A 17,499-nucleotide genomic window follows, 5' to 3' on the forward strand; every position below is an offset into this window, starting at 1 on the left:
TTAATAACTATGATAGTAATGAAGGGTAGGAAATGAGGATAAAGATACAACTTGTATAATCGTAAAAGGTATATTAAGCATTAAATACTAGTTCTTTTAGGGGTGTGACAAAAAAAAACAGAACGAAGAGATAGAAATGCATAGAAGACATTTAAAACGAGGGTTTTAAGTACAGGCAATAAAGCATGAACTAACCACTGTTTCTTTTGAAAAAACGGTCTTTTAGTAAACAGTGTCAACTTTGACGAAATCTAAAAAAATTACTAATCTAAATTTCATTTTTTATAACAACGTAGTGTATCTTCAATATATTTCACTTAAATTACATACTTAACAACTTCATAAGAAAAAGTCTGTTTCTGTATTTCCACTCCCGCTATATGTATTTATTACACGGCTGATGTCTACCTCAATATTTTGGTGAATGTTTTTAATGGCTAGTCCTGTCAGTCTAGAGCCCTGTTAATTTAGAGCTGTTCGTTGGTATTTACGCTTTTATTCATCTTAAAATATCTGAAAAAAGACCAAAATCGTCAACTGTAATAAAGATGCATGCAGGTATGTGCTTCAAAGAAAGTATATGAGTCGAAATATTCCTTAAGAACCAAATAATTGTGTGTGTTTTTTTTTTTGTATTTGACAGTTATAGATTGGTGATTTATTTTCTCGGGGTTTCATACCGTTGTAGATTCCTCATTATTTTTTTTTTAATATTAAAATCTTCAGATATTCAATTCAAAGTTTAAAACCTCGATGGGTCTGATGAGCACAAAAATACAAATTTGAAATTTGACTCAGATTTAGCATTAAGTAAGCGAAATGTCCTTTAGAAATTTTGGTTTATAAAAAACTAATGGTGGAAATGTGATTGGATGGCATGCATCAAAATAAGTATAAAAATCCTCAGCGGTATATATAGTAGTTAGATAATTTAATGGGCAAATATATGCAACACCTAAACAAAAGCCTAACTATACTTGTGATTGGTTGGTATTGAGAAGGTAAAAATTCTAAGGTAATACTGCAGTTGCATTCTGTTTCCGTGGTTAACTCAAGTTGTGTGAATTTCCACTTTTTATCAAAATTTTATTAGTAAATGTTTGAAAAAAAATCGATGCCATTCCACTGATTCAAACTGAGAATTCAGAGACCAATCTATAACAGCTAGATAAAAAAAATTAACACATAAGTATTTGCCTTCTTTTATGCTCAATTTTTCGAAAATCTATTCTTCTTAAATGATTACTCCGACCTTTGAAGGAGTATTTCGACTCATATACTTAGTTTTAAGTATTCACTTATACGAACCTTTATTAAAGTTCTAAAGAGTTTGGTCTTTATTTTAATGTTGAAGGATGAATAGAGAATTTTTGCACTTCTCATACATTTACTTTCTATTATACAAATCCTTTAAAAAACAACAATGTTGTAAAAATCACCCCGCTTCGCAAAAAAAGCAAACCCAGAAAACCAAAACACAGAGCCTAAAAAATGATGATATCAATTTCTTAGCCTTAGTGCCATAGCAAGACTCGAAAACAAATCTTTGACAGAAAAAAAATAAATATTTTGCTTTTCAGCCCCATTGTGACAGGACAATCCTGAAATATCGTTTTGACAGCCTAAAGAAATTAAGATTTAAAATTTTCCCTTCCTGTTATTACAAAATGAAGATCTTCTCCTCCTAGCTGACTTGTGTGGTAATACGGACAGATTCCTTTGATAAACCTAAATTTAATTAAATACTTTTTGACTGTATGTGTCATTAGTAAAATCTAACAGAGACCGCACAAAGTAACTGAAACATTGTTTCAAACTTGTATCCAAAAAGAAACAGTCTTAATAATTAAAAACTTATTTAAAACCCAACCAATTACAAAAAAATAATTTTCGTCTCAAACCAGAACAAGCGGTGCCAACTACAAATTCACCACTACGTCAAGGGGTACGCTCACCCCTTGGATCCGCCTTTGACTGCAATATACCCAGTTTGTCACAAAATGTTTATATTGTGTCATTTGGGAAATTCTGTCCATACTTTTGTTGCATTTACCTTAGTATGCTTTGTCGTTTTATTCCCACTTACCTCTCCTTCATTTGATATGCAAGTGTTTTGGCCCTCTTTTGACTAAAATTATTGTTTTGCTCAACAAAATGGCAGAAATTGCCATGCTATTGCTATACAATATATTCTTTTGACTTAATAACGACACTGTAACTTTGGATTTGTTGAACTGTAACTTTACGCCAATAAATTGTGGTGGGAAACATGTAATTTAATAAATTCGTTTATTGGGAGTCCCGTGAAAATTATATTGTTTAGATTTACATATTTATAATTAAGTAGCCTGGCAGACGACAGGGAACAAAATAAAGGACTATTGCCTTTACTGTTCCCTCCTCCCCTAAAGTCAAATGAAACTTTACCCGACAATTTTGACTCGTTTCCCAAGCCTTGAAACACAACAGGATATTTACCAAAACTACGCATAAAAAACTGTCATCTTGTAATGAAAGTATATGCAATTTCCATAATGACATATAGTCCAAATTCTTTGGGGAAAAAAATCCATACTCTCTTGTGAGCTTCGAAAAACAAAAAACTGACTTACTTGACTTCTTGCTAGTATCTATAGCACTACGTTATAATTTTCTGGCTCGCTATTGGCTGGCTTAATCTCACTGACACTCAAATTTGTATAAAGTAAAATTATTGAAATTCACTGTTTTATAATTTTTCAGTCACTATTGACACTAGCGCTCTTTACCTGTAGCTCGTTTCCAAAAGCAGTTTGATACAAACAATAGCCCTAAACTACACAGTCTGACTTTTACTCCTACCACTACTGCAACTGCTGCTACTACTTTTACTAGCATTGAACTAAGTCAAAAGAGTATAAGTGCATTCAGGTTGTCAAAAGGGTTTATGTACAATGTCCCACGTTTGGCTAATGTGTCTGAGGAATGGCTAAAGATATTAAGTTTAAAATGTCAAGGATTATTAAGGGTGATGTTGAGGTAAATGTTTAAATATGATATGCTATGTTTATTTAAATTGTTACATAATGTTTCCAATATCTCAGGAAGAGGATTTTACCTATTTACTAGACCATTGCTACCCCAGAAAATGCAATCTAGGGTCATCAAACAGTCACTCCTCCTGATTTTTTTCATACATTACAGAAAATCAAAGATAACACTTTAAACAAACGAACGAAAATGAGTGAAAGTTAATGATTTGGAATATGCAATTACCAACCCTATTTTTTATTAAATTTTTAGATTTTCACCGCTAAAGCAGTAAAAAATAAATATTTCCAAACCCTGCTATAGTAAGGAAGGGGCAATCTATTTTTTGCTTTTTTTTGGCGTAAAAATAAAACTGTAATTAGCATTTTTATTAAAGTTAAAGCACCGAGTAAAAAAAAAAGTCTGAACCAAGAAAATCTAATTTGTGAGAGTGCTCAGAATTCACCTGAAATGTATTGGAAAAGAAGTAACCAGCTCAGAGCCAAAGAAAATAAATCTAACTGTAGAACTTTGTTTTTCCTTGGAAAGGCTCCATAATATCTCCTGAATGAAAAGATTTATTACAATTTTCTCTACAATTTAAAAGTTTTCTCCCTTTGAATTTGAGACATGAAAATACATGCAACATAAATATAATAGCAATAATGTTAATATAGGAGTCCGGTGTTTCTTTTAAGGAGTGGCCCCTATCCACCAGGGAAGTAGTTTGGTGTGGGGTAGGGGGGGGGCAGCTAACAGTTTCCCTTGACCAGTAACAGACCAGTATTAGTAGTGGATACTGTAAGCAGTTCACAGTCATATTCGCTAGTGTTCGCAGTAGCAAACAGTCGCCATTATTGTCAAAAGTAGTTGGAATCGGAAGCAATCGCAGTTGCAAGTAGTTTTATTTGAGAGGAGTCATAGTCTTAACTAGATGTAAGCATAAGCAGTCGTGGCCACAATTAGTCCCAGCAACAGTCACCAATAGTCGCAGTCAAAGGTAGGCCCAGTCGCAAGTAGTTGTACTTACAAATAGTCACGTTTGCAATTTCAAGCAGTCCCAGTCATAGTCGCATAATCACAGTTGTAGTCACAAGCATTCACAGTCGCAAGAATTTGCTGTCGCAAACAATCACAATCTCAGTCACTGGTAGTCACAGTTGCAAGTTGTCGCAGTCACAGTCACAAATATTTGCAGTCACAAGTAGTCGTAACCACAGTTGAAGCTGCAATAGTATTAGTCTTTGTAGCCCCGAAAGTTTCAAGTTGATGCTATTAGCTGCTCCTAGGATATTGCAGATTCACCCTTTTTATAACTTGTAAACATTCCCTGAAGTTTTCCTACTATACCATTAGCCTTTTTGGATTAACTCCCCTATTTCACAAAAATAATTCCTATATGTAAACAACGAACAAATTACATAATTACAGCCCTTTTTGGGGTCATATTACCGGCGGAACTATAACTATTAAATCTTTCGAAGGTTCTCGAAAAACTGGTTTTCTAAAAATTTTGATTAATGTTGAGGGGTGTGGGCTGGGTGTCCTCCGATTTCTTTTCAACATTTTTCTTAACATGCACTTAATGTCTCAAATAATACCCTAAGCTGTCTGTAAGATTTTGCAGATACACTTTTTTGATAACCTGGACAGACTTAGTGTCGTTTGATTTAATTCATCATTCCCTCAACATTCCCTAAAGTTTCAATTTAATACCCATAGTCCTTTCGGATCCACCCAGAGTCAGACATTCCCCTTCTTTCTCAATGACAAATCTCATTGCAAACAATGGGCAAATGACATAATTCACAACCCTAGTCCCGAGAGCTGTGGAGGGTCATGTCATCCCCCGGAAGCAAAATTATTGAGTTTTTTTTCTATTCTGAAAAACTGGTTGTATCATAAGTTTTATCACTGTCAAAGGAGGATCTAGAAAAGGCAAGGTGACTGGGCTGCCCTCCGATTGTTTTCCATGATCCCCCTTGTCAACATCGCTTTTCGTATTGCAAATACGCCCTTTGACAGTCAGAATGCGCATGTTGTCTGTTGATGTAGTTCCACTGTAATAACGTAAGTCGTTTTGGAGGGAGACCATCTAGTATCAAACTTTCCCCCTTTCTTAATAAGATACCATTTATGTAAATAGTTGGCAACTTGCATAACTTACAGTCCTTGCCCGGGGACAGTCGGACAAGGAATAAAAAAAAAGGCTTTCGAAAAAATTACATGACCTTAAAGTTACGTTAAAAGATATGAATGAAAAACGGAAGAAGAATAAAATTGAAGAAACAAAACCATCAAAACCATATTTTTCCATCAGTGAATGAGAAACACGAAGCAAACCAAATATTTTATCAAGGAAAAATCGGTCAGATTAGAGGAAGCGGATTGAAAGAGAAAGAAGTGAACAAGTTTCATTCCTAAAAAGGGAAAAACTGCTGAAAAAAGAAGATACTAGCGAAAAGAGAAAAGAGGAAGTATAGTCAATAAGGACTAGAGAGTCTTTTCAAGCAGAATTACTGAATTCAGACCCTTGGGAAAGCAGTTTAAAAGAGTTAAACTCCCCAAAAACTAATAATACGAATGACAGCAAAATTGGCCCTAAGAAGGGCATTATAAAATCAAGCGAAAGTTCTTAAATAACCAATCAATGCATCGATCTATCTAAAAGTTACTTTTTGGCCTCGCAATTTCAGATTCTATAATTCCGCATGATGATACATTCGTCCTTAAAGATGCACTTTAAAAGAAAATGAACGGCTATTATAGACTACTATCTTTAAGTCTTGTTAGACTGCATTGATTTATTTAAAATGTCGTCAGTTTACCCAATTTACAGTACAATTTTACAGCAATTATCAGAGGAGAGACCAGTAGATATTTCTGTGGATGGATTGGAAGTTGGGATGCCTGGACCCTAATGAAATACACATTTATGCACAGATTTATCTTAATTAATGTGGATGAGTTGGAATATCTTGAGCCTTTCAGGGATTATTTTATCAGGGATATTTATCATTCTTGAAGGCTTGATATACAGCAATCAAGCAAAGAATATCCGTGTTTTAGCTGCATAACTTTATGTATCTCTATGCACAAGCAAAACTTGAACTGGAAGCATAACAAGCAAGTATGAACTTGAAAAAAAAGGTCTGACAATCATAAGACAGAGGTCTCAAACTGCGATCCACGAAAATATGAGATTTTGTAATTTTTTCCACAGTTGAAAGGTACCAGACTTATGCCTTTTTTCAGAAGTTTTCGGTCAAACCAATGGTCATAGATCATCGGTAGAGGGTTTATTTGGACGGAAATTCAATATACCAAAGTCCTTTTTTAATTGGCGAAAGAGACTATGCCGCAACCAATTACCGATTTCTAAACATTGATAAGACAACCGCTATGACGTGAAGAAAGTCAAAGTGCTATGGGGCCTAAAACTATAAAAACGCAATTTAAACAGCCTCCCAGTTTCAGAGGCAATTTTGGGTGTTGTATTCGTCTTCAATAAAAAAAATGAATGATTATTATCAACCATTTATTTTGTAAAAACGTTATAGGGCATCGAACGCATACTAGCTGTTAGGGAAGAGGTCTGTGTATCTTCTATTGAGCTTGAAGCAGAATATAAGAGTAATATTATGGCAATACCATCATATGTTTTCATATTGAAAATTACTTCAGATTATTATGGAATAAATTAAAAAACAGGTTTTTTGAACTGAAATTAATGTGCGATATTAAAACTTAAAACGAACAGAAATTACCCCGTATACGAAAGGCGCTGTTGCCTCCTCAAGGCCTCGCACTTTGCGCTAAAGTTTGACTCTTTCTCTCAACTCTACTTTTTAAAACAGTAAAATGCTTTAGCTTAAAGAGCGGGGCGTTAAGGAGGGAACAGCCTCATTCATGTACGGGGTAATTTCTGTTCGTTTTAAGTTTTAATGTCGCTCCTTACTTTCAGTTAAAAAACTTGTTTTTTTATTTAATTTCTGAACATTTTTGAGTTAATCCATGTTTTGATTTATGCTCTCCGCAGATGAATAATTAAAACAAAATTCGCATATTTTTTTTTTGGCTAAACGGCTTTCTCATAGTTTTGATCGAACGATTTTGAGAAAAAAGGAGCGGGGGAGGAGGCCCAGTTGCCCTCCAATTTTTTGGTTAGTTAAAAAGGCAACTAGAACTTTTAGTTTTTTACGAACATTTTCATTAGTAAAAGATATACGTAACTTACGGATTAGCTTACGTAACGAACTACTATATTATTATGTTTTTATTACGTATATGAGGGGGTTCGACCACTCGTCAATACCTTGCTCTTTACACTAAAGCTTAAATTTTGTCCCAATTCCTTAAGAATGACCCCTGAATCACAAAGGCCGTAAGATAAATAGTTGAAATTACCAAAAATACTTTAGCGTAAAGAGTGAGGTATTAGGAGGAGGTGAACCCCCTATATGCGTAATATTTTCTGTTCTTTTTGAGTTTTAATGCTGCTCCTTACTTTCAGTTGAAAAAAAATTCATATATATTTTTTTTAAATAATGCTAGAAAATCCTGTGCCCCCTTCATGGAAATTTTCTTCCCCTATGACAAATTCCTCCATGGAAAGTTTTCCCTAGATAACCCTCTCTTCTCAACCCCTCCACCCAACCGAAAAATCCCCCTCAAAACGTCTCTACACTTCCCAATAACCATTACTATATGCAAACAATGGTCAAAGTTTGTAACTTGCGGACCCTCCCACGGGGACTGTGGGGGAGTAAGTCGTCCCCAAAGACAGAGTTATAAGGTTCTTCGACTATGCTGAATAAAATAGCTATCTCAGAATTTTGATCCGACGACTTTGGGAAAAAATGAGCGTGTGAGGGGGCCTAGGTGCCCTCCTATTTTTTGGTAACTTAAAAAGGGCACTAGAACCTTTCCTTTCCGTTCAAATGAGCCCTCTCGCAAAATTCTAGCACCACTGGGTCGATACGACCACTTCTGAAAGGAAAAAACAAAAAAACACGCGCATCCTTGATCTGTCTTCCGGCAGAAAATACAAAATTCCACATTTTTGTAGATAGGAGCTTGAAACTTGTACAGTAGGGTTCTCTGATACGCTGAATCTGATGGTGTGATTTAAGATTCTATGACTTTTAGGGGGTGTTTCCTCCTATTTTCTAAAATAAGGCAAATTTTCTCAGGCTCGTAACTTCTGATGGGTAAGACTAAACTTGATGAAACTTATATATTTAAAATCAGCATTAAAATTTGATTCTTTTGATGCAACTATTGATATCAAAATTCCGGTTTTTAGAGTTTTGGTTACTATTGAGCCGGGTCGCTCCTTACTTGTTCATTACCACGAAGTGTTTGACAGGAGGTATATCACTATGCAGAAATAGAGCTCTACTGAAAATACAAAACACTATAGAATTTTACACTGTAGTAAATGTAAAGCATTTCGAAATGTTTTTACGCTGTAAAAAGAGCATTAATGTTTCCTGATGTGTGAGTTTTGTCTTTTCAGCGCTATATTTTTTCTGTGAACGGAGGGAAATGTCATCAGTTGGCTTGTTTGCAGTAGCTTTATAGATATGTGTTGTATAAGCTGTAAAACAGTGATTTCTGTTCCTTTTAAGTTTCAAATCCACTCTTTGCTACCATTAGAAAATCTAAGTTAAATTATGCTTTCATTAAGAGTACTCCACTTTTTGGGGGTGTTTCTTTCCGCTTCCAGCAATTATGCAAATGCTCTCAGACTAATTATTTTGGATGATTGTTTTCAAACTCAATATATTTCACAATTTGGAAACCTTATGAAAAGCTCTTACTTTTGATGTATGTATTGTTATCAAGATTCCTTGGCCTTTAGATTTTCAGTTATCATTTGCGTGGGCCGCTCTCTACTTACAGTTCGTTACTACAAATTGTTTGAGGAAAGATTGTTTTTATTTATCTAACGCTTTCTTACAGCATTTGACATATCATATGTACTAACTGTCTGGTTCTAATTGAAAGTATTTTAGTTGTATTTTTCTAGAAACACTTTTACCAACAATTTAGCAAAAAGAAATGTTGAGAAAAATCGATGCTCAATAATGCATGTTAAACTGTAGAATATGATTTCAGTTCCTAAATCTATCATTTATAGATTATTATCATATTCTTTACTTCAAAATTCGTTTATCCTAGAAAAGGAGCATGACCTGATACAAAAGGTGAATATCTATAGCCCAATATTACTTGGGAGAAAACATTGTGGTCAATAACTGTATCGCCTTAGGCTAAATGCTCGCGGTTTAAATTAAAACATAACAAAATTTCAAAATCGTGATTAAGTGATATTTTCGTGGTAGCACAATTTTGCACTAAGGTCTTAGGCTAGAACTCTAATTCAAGCTAAATTAAACCTGAGGTCCTCGATAACCTGCCGATGCTACCAACCCGTGACCAAAATGCATGCCAAGTAGTTTTTTCATACCTTTTTATTTTCGACTTCCCGTTGACTTGAAGTTGGAATATTGATTAAGTACAGGATATATTCTATTTAGTAAAGAAGTCAAAATTTTGAAATATATGAAATATTTGACCTCGGAGTGCTGTCGGTACAACGGCTATGCTGATGGCTTTAATTACTGCTTCAATTGAAACTACAATGAGAAGGAGCAATTGAGAGAAAACTATGGTAATTTGAATTCGCAACCCATGATAATATTTCAATTAGTCTTGGAATTTATTGTCATATTCAATGGGCTACCAGGACAAAAAAGGGGATGGATTTAACAGATTCAAACCCCTTGCTCACTTAATGATTTATTTGACTATTAAATCGGTTGTAATTATGGAAGTAGAGGACTATTTCTCCTAGAAAACTAAAAATATATTTCTCTGACTAGTGAATTTGTCTCAAATATGCAGGCAAACAAAAAACCTGTTTGAAGCTTTCGGACAAAGTCCACAAGAGGCAAACCCCTTCTTGCTCCTTCTGTTGGTACCCTCTTCCCCTTAAAAAGCTTTAATTTTTAATAAGCCTCCCTCCTTTCTGAACAAAATTCTCGATTTCGTTGTGATTTAAATTGTATACCTTATCATCCTACATACTATATAGTACAAATTGATAGACAGGTAAAATGGTAAACATTCATTGCAAAAAGCAACTGGGCCATGGCATCAAAGCACCAGCACGGTTGCCTACTTTCTGCTCCGTGAAGATGTCCCCAGAACATTTAAAAATGAGTCATTTTCAGCCAAATTATGTCCATATTTTGTATATAATATGTCAATCTCACTCAATAGCTTTTTCAAGACTATGTTATTTATCAAAATACGCTTTGTAAGACTTTTCTAATGCAGCCAGTTAACAGCAAATATAATGAAAATAAAAAAAATTATTTAATTCACCCATACAGAATAAATTAGGGCGAAAGCACTAAATAAGTTGAACAGCAAAAAAAACTACTTGTGGAAGTCTAAGGCTCACCTTCCAACGAGAATTCCTTCCGGACAGGTATAGTCAGCATGAGGGTAAACATTTCCGCTTCCGTTGGTAGTTTTTTGATAATCAGAGTACTTCTTGTGTATGTCTTAACGTAAAATCAAGGAGTCAATTATTATTCCAGAACTCCAGATGTCAATTACTTTTGATTCTTAAAAAAGAGTAGTAGAGCTTTCAGTTTTAAAATCGACTGTGCTACTTTCGAAGTTTTTACCACAACTCTTTCAGTTTGCTTTGATAAGGAAAAAATAGAAAAAAATTAATAAGAAATACATTGTGTCCACATTAGCTGTACTATTGCGCCGCCTATTATTTCTGGTAATTTTGAGTTTTACAAGTTCTTTCAGCTATTTTAAACAAGATTGCTATCTCAAAATTTTGATGAGATGCGTTTGAGAAAAAAGAGGGCTTTGAGAGAAGGGCTAGTTGTCCTTTTATCGCTTTTAATTCTTAAAGAGAACTAGAACTTTCAAATCAAAAGAGCCTTTTATAAAGTTTATACGGCCACCCTTTCCATAAAAACCTTATATACACCCGGGGAATAACTTATTACCCTTATCACTAGCCTCTGGGGGGGGGGGGGTCATATGAAGCCCAAAGGTCTTTTTATTTGATCTTTGTATTTTATTTTATTTTTAGCAAAATGACTATCTCAAACTTTCTTTCACAAGTATTTGGTGAAAAAGAACGAAAGGGGATTGCTAATTGCCTTCTGGTCACTTATGACTCTTAAAAATGCACTAGAACTTCTAGTTTCGAATCCAATGAGCCCTCTCCGACTACCCTTTCCATAAAAACCTTATATTAATAATGGGCTACTACTCATAGGCCCTTTTCTGAGGGCTATGGTGGGGGATGTCACCCTCAAAACATGATTACTGGACCTTTCAACTGTCCTGAACAAAATGACAATATCAACATTTTGATTGGATTTGTTTGAAAAAATGACGGGGGATGGGGTTGATTTTCAATCAGCATGTTTGATTGAATTCCAATTAATTTTTATTCTTAAAATATACACTAGAACTTTCAATTTCCAATCGAATGAGCTCCTTTCAAGGTTTCTACGACAACTCATTCTATGTGAAGAGCCTTTATCAGAAAAAACAGTACACATTTTGGTCGTATTGCTCTAAAGTTAGACATTTTCCAACTGAAAAAAATTCATCCTGGGTGATTGGCTTTTGTTTTTATTCCAGGACATCAAGAATTCAAATTTTTCATTTTGTTAAAATTTTATTTTTAGTTGGTAATACTTGATAAACAGACAGATATCTTTGCCTGACTATCGGAGGCCAGAGGTGACTGTAATAAAAAAACTACCTGCTTGTCTGTTATCTTGATTTTAGAGTGAAATCAATGAGAAATAACATCTTTTTTATATGAAAGAGCACAAACTTCCAAATAATTTCATTAATAAGTACAAATAATTGTCTTCAGGAAAGAGCAAGTTATTTGGAAAAATACCGTATAAAATGTAAAAAAAATAGCAGAAATTAAGTGGTTAAATAGATTTAGTGCTAGATAAGTGGTTTTAACACTATTTTGGTGCTATGAGGTGATCGTGTCCCGACGCATAGGAATATGTCCTTAAATAAAAAAAGTCAATGCTCTTTAATGCATCGACGAACGTTTCAATATGATTATACAAAATTGGATTTAAGAAAACAACTTAAACACCTTCTACAATATATCCAACACAAACCCCCTTCCCTAATTTTTATAGAATATTTTTCTATGTATCATTCCAAATTGACTGTTGAAATCTCTCTCTGGAAACTTTTTGAACATCTTTTTCAAGATGAGGTGCAAGTAATTTGCTATACACAGTTTGGATTTAAACACAGAACTGATTATGCTGAAAGACTTACTGTAGTAGTAAATGCACGTGTAATCAGCGGGGACGAATATAGTTCTTTCTCCTCACAATGTTACATGGGGATTTGCTTTACTTAAACGCTCTGCAATGTTTCTTAAGACTGCCAATCGTAGCTTAAACCCAAATATGATTCTCCCACACAGGGATATTTAATCACCGTTATTTATTCATCTCAACCTCCCACCAGATAGAAAATACCTCACTCTCCTCGGAGAAAGCTTTTACCTGTCTTTGAGGGTTCTCAGACTCTCCTAGCCTGATCTTTTCAACAATTATGTCCTGGAGGCTCACGACCATTTCCCTTCTTCTTTGTCATTGGAATCTATCAGTCTCTACTTATCGTTTTACGCAAATGACATCTTGAATCTCATTTGTATGCTGCAGCGGATAAGTGAAATTTCCGGCATCCTCCAAGATGAATACCTCAGGAATTGGCTTCAGTTTCCGGAAGAAGTCCAAAATTGTTCTGTTCAAGTGGAAATGCTCACCCACCCCCCTAGTAAAACTCGAAAATCAAGCAGTGTATCATTAATGATACAAATACACCATTAGAAAACACTAATGATACAACAAATCATTTAGTGTATTTGGGCCACCCCATTGGGTCCTCCTTACAGCACACGAGGCTGCTTCTCATTGACTATCTTAACCGTCAAATTTCAGCATCTTGAGTTTCTATTATAACATATAAATTTATTTTCAGCCTTCATCTGCAAGCTAGTCTTTCCAGCGCAGTAGCCCTCCCTTATATCTTATACATTACCTCATTCTAGAAAATCTTCATGAAATCAGACCAATCTAAAATCTGTTAGTTGTTTTTCCGTTTTGTAAAATGTTACGTTGTTTTTCCGGTAACATTTGTAAAAATTTTACAATATGCCACTTGGTACTTATAACTTGCCACATTTAAATTGCCACAAGTGCCACTTGGCACTTTTGAAACACACTAATAGTTCAAAAATAGAAAAGCGAAGAATGTTTACTAGTTATTTCTTAGGTTATTGCAAAACATAACAAAAAGCAGGTTACCAATTAGGTCTACTCCTAGTGCAATGATTGAAACATATTTAATAATTAAAGTGATTTGCTGTATTTAATACAGGATCTAACTGTAGTTTAATTATGTTTGATGCTGTTTTTTATTTTCTATTGATTTGTTTTTGTTTGATTTTTATTTGCTTTTATTTTTATTTTTGTCTATTCTCCATCCTTTTTTAAGGTGGATTTTCAATAGGTTTTGAATAAATATACCTCTTAATTTCATCTCTATTTAAGCTTGCTAATCACCAAAAATGTTTTTGCAATGTCTTAGGTTTTCATGGATCCATTAAAAAATGTTCAAGTCGAAGGATATATAATGTATGCCGAACCAGAGATCTTATTTGGGAATCTTGATGAACTCTGCACATTCACTTATGCTTTTTGTAAGGAGTTCCTTCGGCTTTTACTAGAAAATGTTGGTCCCTTTGGAGAACTTCCTGTGTCAGAGATACTGGAAAAACTTTACTCAAAGGTAATTCAATTTTCATTTACTTTGCACCTAAACTGAAAAGGACACTTAGTTTTTCTATTGAATTTTGGTACTTATCTCGGAATATTGAAACTCATGCTTTTATTCAGAAGATGTCTGGGATTCTAAAAAAAAAACAAAAAACAACTCAGTCTTAATGTATTTTAAACCTTGGATGAGAATTGCACGTAGACTTTGTGATTTAACTTAGTGCTTCTTTATTCTTTATTATTTCTGAGATTCTGGGGAAATTCCATTTAACATTACGCAGTTCAATCTTCATTTGCTTTTACACCTGAAACGGCAAGTGCAGTGGCATAAGTTTGAGGGATATTCTGCCCCCCTTATTCTGTTTTCCTCCTCCCAAGTGGAATCAGGCTATAGAAAACACTTTTTTGGGACGTGTTTTAATTGAAAAATACTGTTTTTAAAAATGTCAGGAAAAATTGAAAAAAAGACGACAAATTTGCCCCCAGAGATACTGCAAAATTCAATTTTGCCCTCTCCCCCTACACTTTCGTAAATAGGAACTACTAGGAAAGTGCACTTATAACTTTCTATTTAGCTTTGTTACTTTTCTCAAAAGAATCTTAATACCACATTCTTATTGGCAGTGTGTCAAAGATTCTAAAAGAAGCCTGGTAAAATTAACAATGGTTGTTCTGTAAATCTGAATAAAAAATTCGTTAAATTTGTGTCAAATTCGGGTCTAAAATCGACGCTACTGGGAAAGTGCTCTCAAACCTTTCTGTTTAACTCTGTTACTTTTCCCAATACTATGTATTCAGATTCTCATTGAGAATAAGTCAAAGATTTTAAAAGAAGCCTGGTAAAACTAAAGACGGCTGTTCTGTAAATATAAATCAAAAAGTTTGTAAAGTTGCGTCAAATTTGGGTCTAAAATTGAGGCAGTAGCTCAATGATTTTATATCTAAGAATTTTTAAAATATCTAATATGGCAGATACTTATTACTAGTTTCGGTAGCATACCATAAGGTAGCATAGGTGGCATTGTATAAAATGATATATAGTAGCATAAATGTATGTGGTAGTAAAGATGGCATTATATTACATAAAGAGTACAGCGTGCCAGTAGGAATACAATTTGCTCATTTTGGCTCTTAGAAAAATATTTTTTTCTTTGATGTGATGTTGTTCAAGCTATAAGTCACAAAGGGGGAAAATCTAGCTCGTCTTGTTGTTTAAACAGACAGAATATTCGCGATATATGTTTCTAGCTTATTGGCCAAACTTATATTCTGAATTTCTTGTCCTGCGAATTTATAAATTATATAAATATATTAATGATTTATTGCAATATATTCTTTAACGAGCATATTTTTTTTCCAGTCTACCAAGGCAACATCGCTTTCACAAGCATTTCATCGGTATGCCTTGAACTACATAAATGCTCTGAATTACTTGGAATCTTTAAGAAGACATTCGGACTTTTGCGAATTTGAAAAGGTAATTTTTAGGAATACACTCTCTCTTTAAGAAGTCTGTTTGTATTAATTATTAATTAGTAACTTAGTGGAAACAAAAATATAAATAAACAGAAGATTTTCACGGCTTAAACGTAATGTTGAACGAGGTTGAACGCAGATCTTATTCGTAAATGTAAACGATATCGTAAGTGAACCCTAAACGGAGGCTTATAGAAAATGGTAGAGCAAAGTCAATTGAAACTATTTTATTCTAGGCTACTAAAATATCATATCTAAATGTCTCAGGAGCAGAAACTGTCGTGTTTAGAGTGGCCTAAGAGATCTTTGTGGAATATTGAGGGAGCATTAGACGAGGCATGGGGGGTTAAGTGAAGCAAGAACTTTCCTTGTAATTGTACTTCAAATCTTAGGACAGGAGCTTTTCAGATTCTTCTTGTGCTTGAAGGGAGCAGACGGTAGCATTTTATTGTGTGCGTTCAAGGGTCAAAGGGGCAACGATTTCAAGCAAGTAGAGGAGGTTCTTTCGGGGGCTGTGTTCTCTGGCCCAAATAATGGATTTGAAGTTATATATGATCGTTAGACTGGCTTTTAGGTCTTTTTCCTAGCTTGGGAGCGGTTTGCAACAAAGCACCCTCAAACAGAGGAATTATCAGGGTTGTGACAGGCATGAACGAACCAGGAGCGATGGTAACGACGAATCATGAATTCCATGTCAAACTTCTGTCTGCAACTTGACTTATTATTTCGTTTGGGGCTTGAGCAAGTAAATTCAGCCTGAGTGTGTTTTTTATGCACTGTTGGTCGAGCGAACTCATAGTCTGAGTTTTGGGTAGTTTTATTAGCCATGTTTCCCATCCTTATAGGAAGATGAGCGAACACGGACCTTGAATTTTTGTCTTAATTCTAATCTCTCTCCTTCGCCAGAGTGGTCCCCACAGTTGTGAAAAGACAGAGGAGGCCACCGAAACAAGGGTGCTGATTTCATTGCTGCATTTGTTATTAATGTATATCGATAATGATCTTCAATTCCTCTAGGGCATCTTCTAGAGATATCCTCTGGAGTGTGCCTTGCACTTCCAGGGAACAACTGTGTAGTAGCGTGTCATCGTCTGGGTAGTGCACATCGGTGAGATTGAATTCCAGGATCATGCTAATTACAACACAGTCTTGTATGGCTTTCCTCAAAATCCAGTCCATTACAAAGTTGAAAAGCTCTGGGAAGAAAATAGAGCCTTTTCTGATACTAAATTCAATACGAAACTAAGACTCGGACTCCCCGTTGACTTGGATGCAGGCTTGTGTATGTTTGTAGTATTTCTAGATTAGACGAATGATATTGGGCAGTATTTTATCTTGAGTAGTACCACATCAAATATAGTGACAAATATATGAACACTGCTGTTGTTTTTTGCTGATGTTTTGACCTGTGTTCAAACATCTGTCGTAGCGTGAAAAGCTAATCAGTGCAACCCATGCCTGCCCTGAATACAATAATCCAGCAATTTAGGAGAACACTGCCAAAGATCTTTACAACTTGGCTAATAAGGGATATACAACGGAAGTTCTTTGATTCTTTTCACCATACGGATGAGAACTGAATTTTCCCACTCCTAGGGAATGATTCTTGCATCCAAATAGCATCGAAAAGATATTGAAGTCTTGAAGCGTGACTTCTTTTCCCTAGATGGGTGATTTGGAGAGTTACTGCTATTTGCAGGAGCAATATTGATATTGGCAGGCTTAAGTATGAGGGTTGGTACAGATGTCGTAGGATTAAGTAATTTTTTAAGATGGAACATCCATCTCTGTGTAATATTAATAAAAAAAAATCCGAAAAAAGAAGTTTTTCAAAGAAATATAAAGGCCATGTTAAACTTAGGATTAGCATTAATAAAAACTATAATAATTCAAACTTAAAAAGACCAGAAATCACTATTATAGAATACTTAAAACCCAAAACGAACAGAAACTAGACCTACGTTGCCTGGGCAACGTGAAGTGTTGCGGCAGCCTTTGTCTGGCTTCGCCGACTAAAGTGTTGCGAGAGCAACACTTTGGTTTTGTTTCTTCGCTATCGATCAGTAATCACATGATTAAAGGCTATTCCTCAGCGTTGAAAAAACAACAACAATATATTATCAAAAGAAGGGACTAAATTGACTTTTCA

General features: G+C 34.8%; 1 protein-coding gene across 4 annotated transcripts in view; it reads left to right on the top strand.

Moving 5' to 3' along the window:
* The window catches only part of LOC136035501 (rho guanine nucleotide exchange factor 11-like), a 395,432-nt gene that overhangs the window by 341,864 nt on the left and 36,069 nt on the right, over window positions 1-17,499 (top strand). For 3 of the 4 annotated variants that reach the window (XM_065717333.1, XM_065717334.1, XM_065717336.1), the window contains 2 exons: window positions 13,687-13,887; window positions 15,235-15,351. In XM_065717333.1, the coding sequence (XP_065573405.1) occupies window positions 13,687-13,887; window positions 15,235-15,351 (318 nt within the window). The remainder of the gene's footprint in view (window positions 1-13,686; window positions 13,888-15,234; window positions 15,352-17,499) is intronic. The other variant, XM_065717335.1, reaches the window with a different exon arrangement.

The sequence above is a fragment of the Artemia franciscana genome, chromosome 14 (assembly GCF_032884065.1).
Source record: "Artemia franciscana chromosome 14, ASM3288406v1, whole genome shotgun sequence".
NCBI lineage: Eukaryota > Metazoa > Arthropoda > Branchiopoda > Anostraca > Artemiidae > Artemia > Artemia franciscana.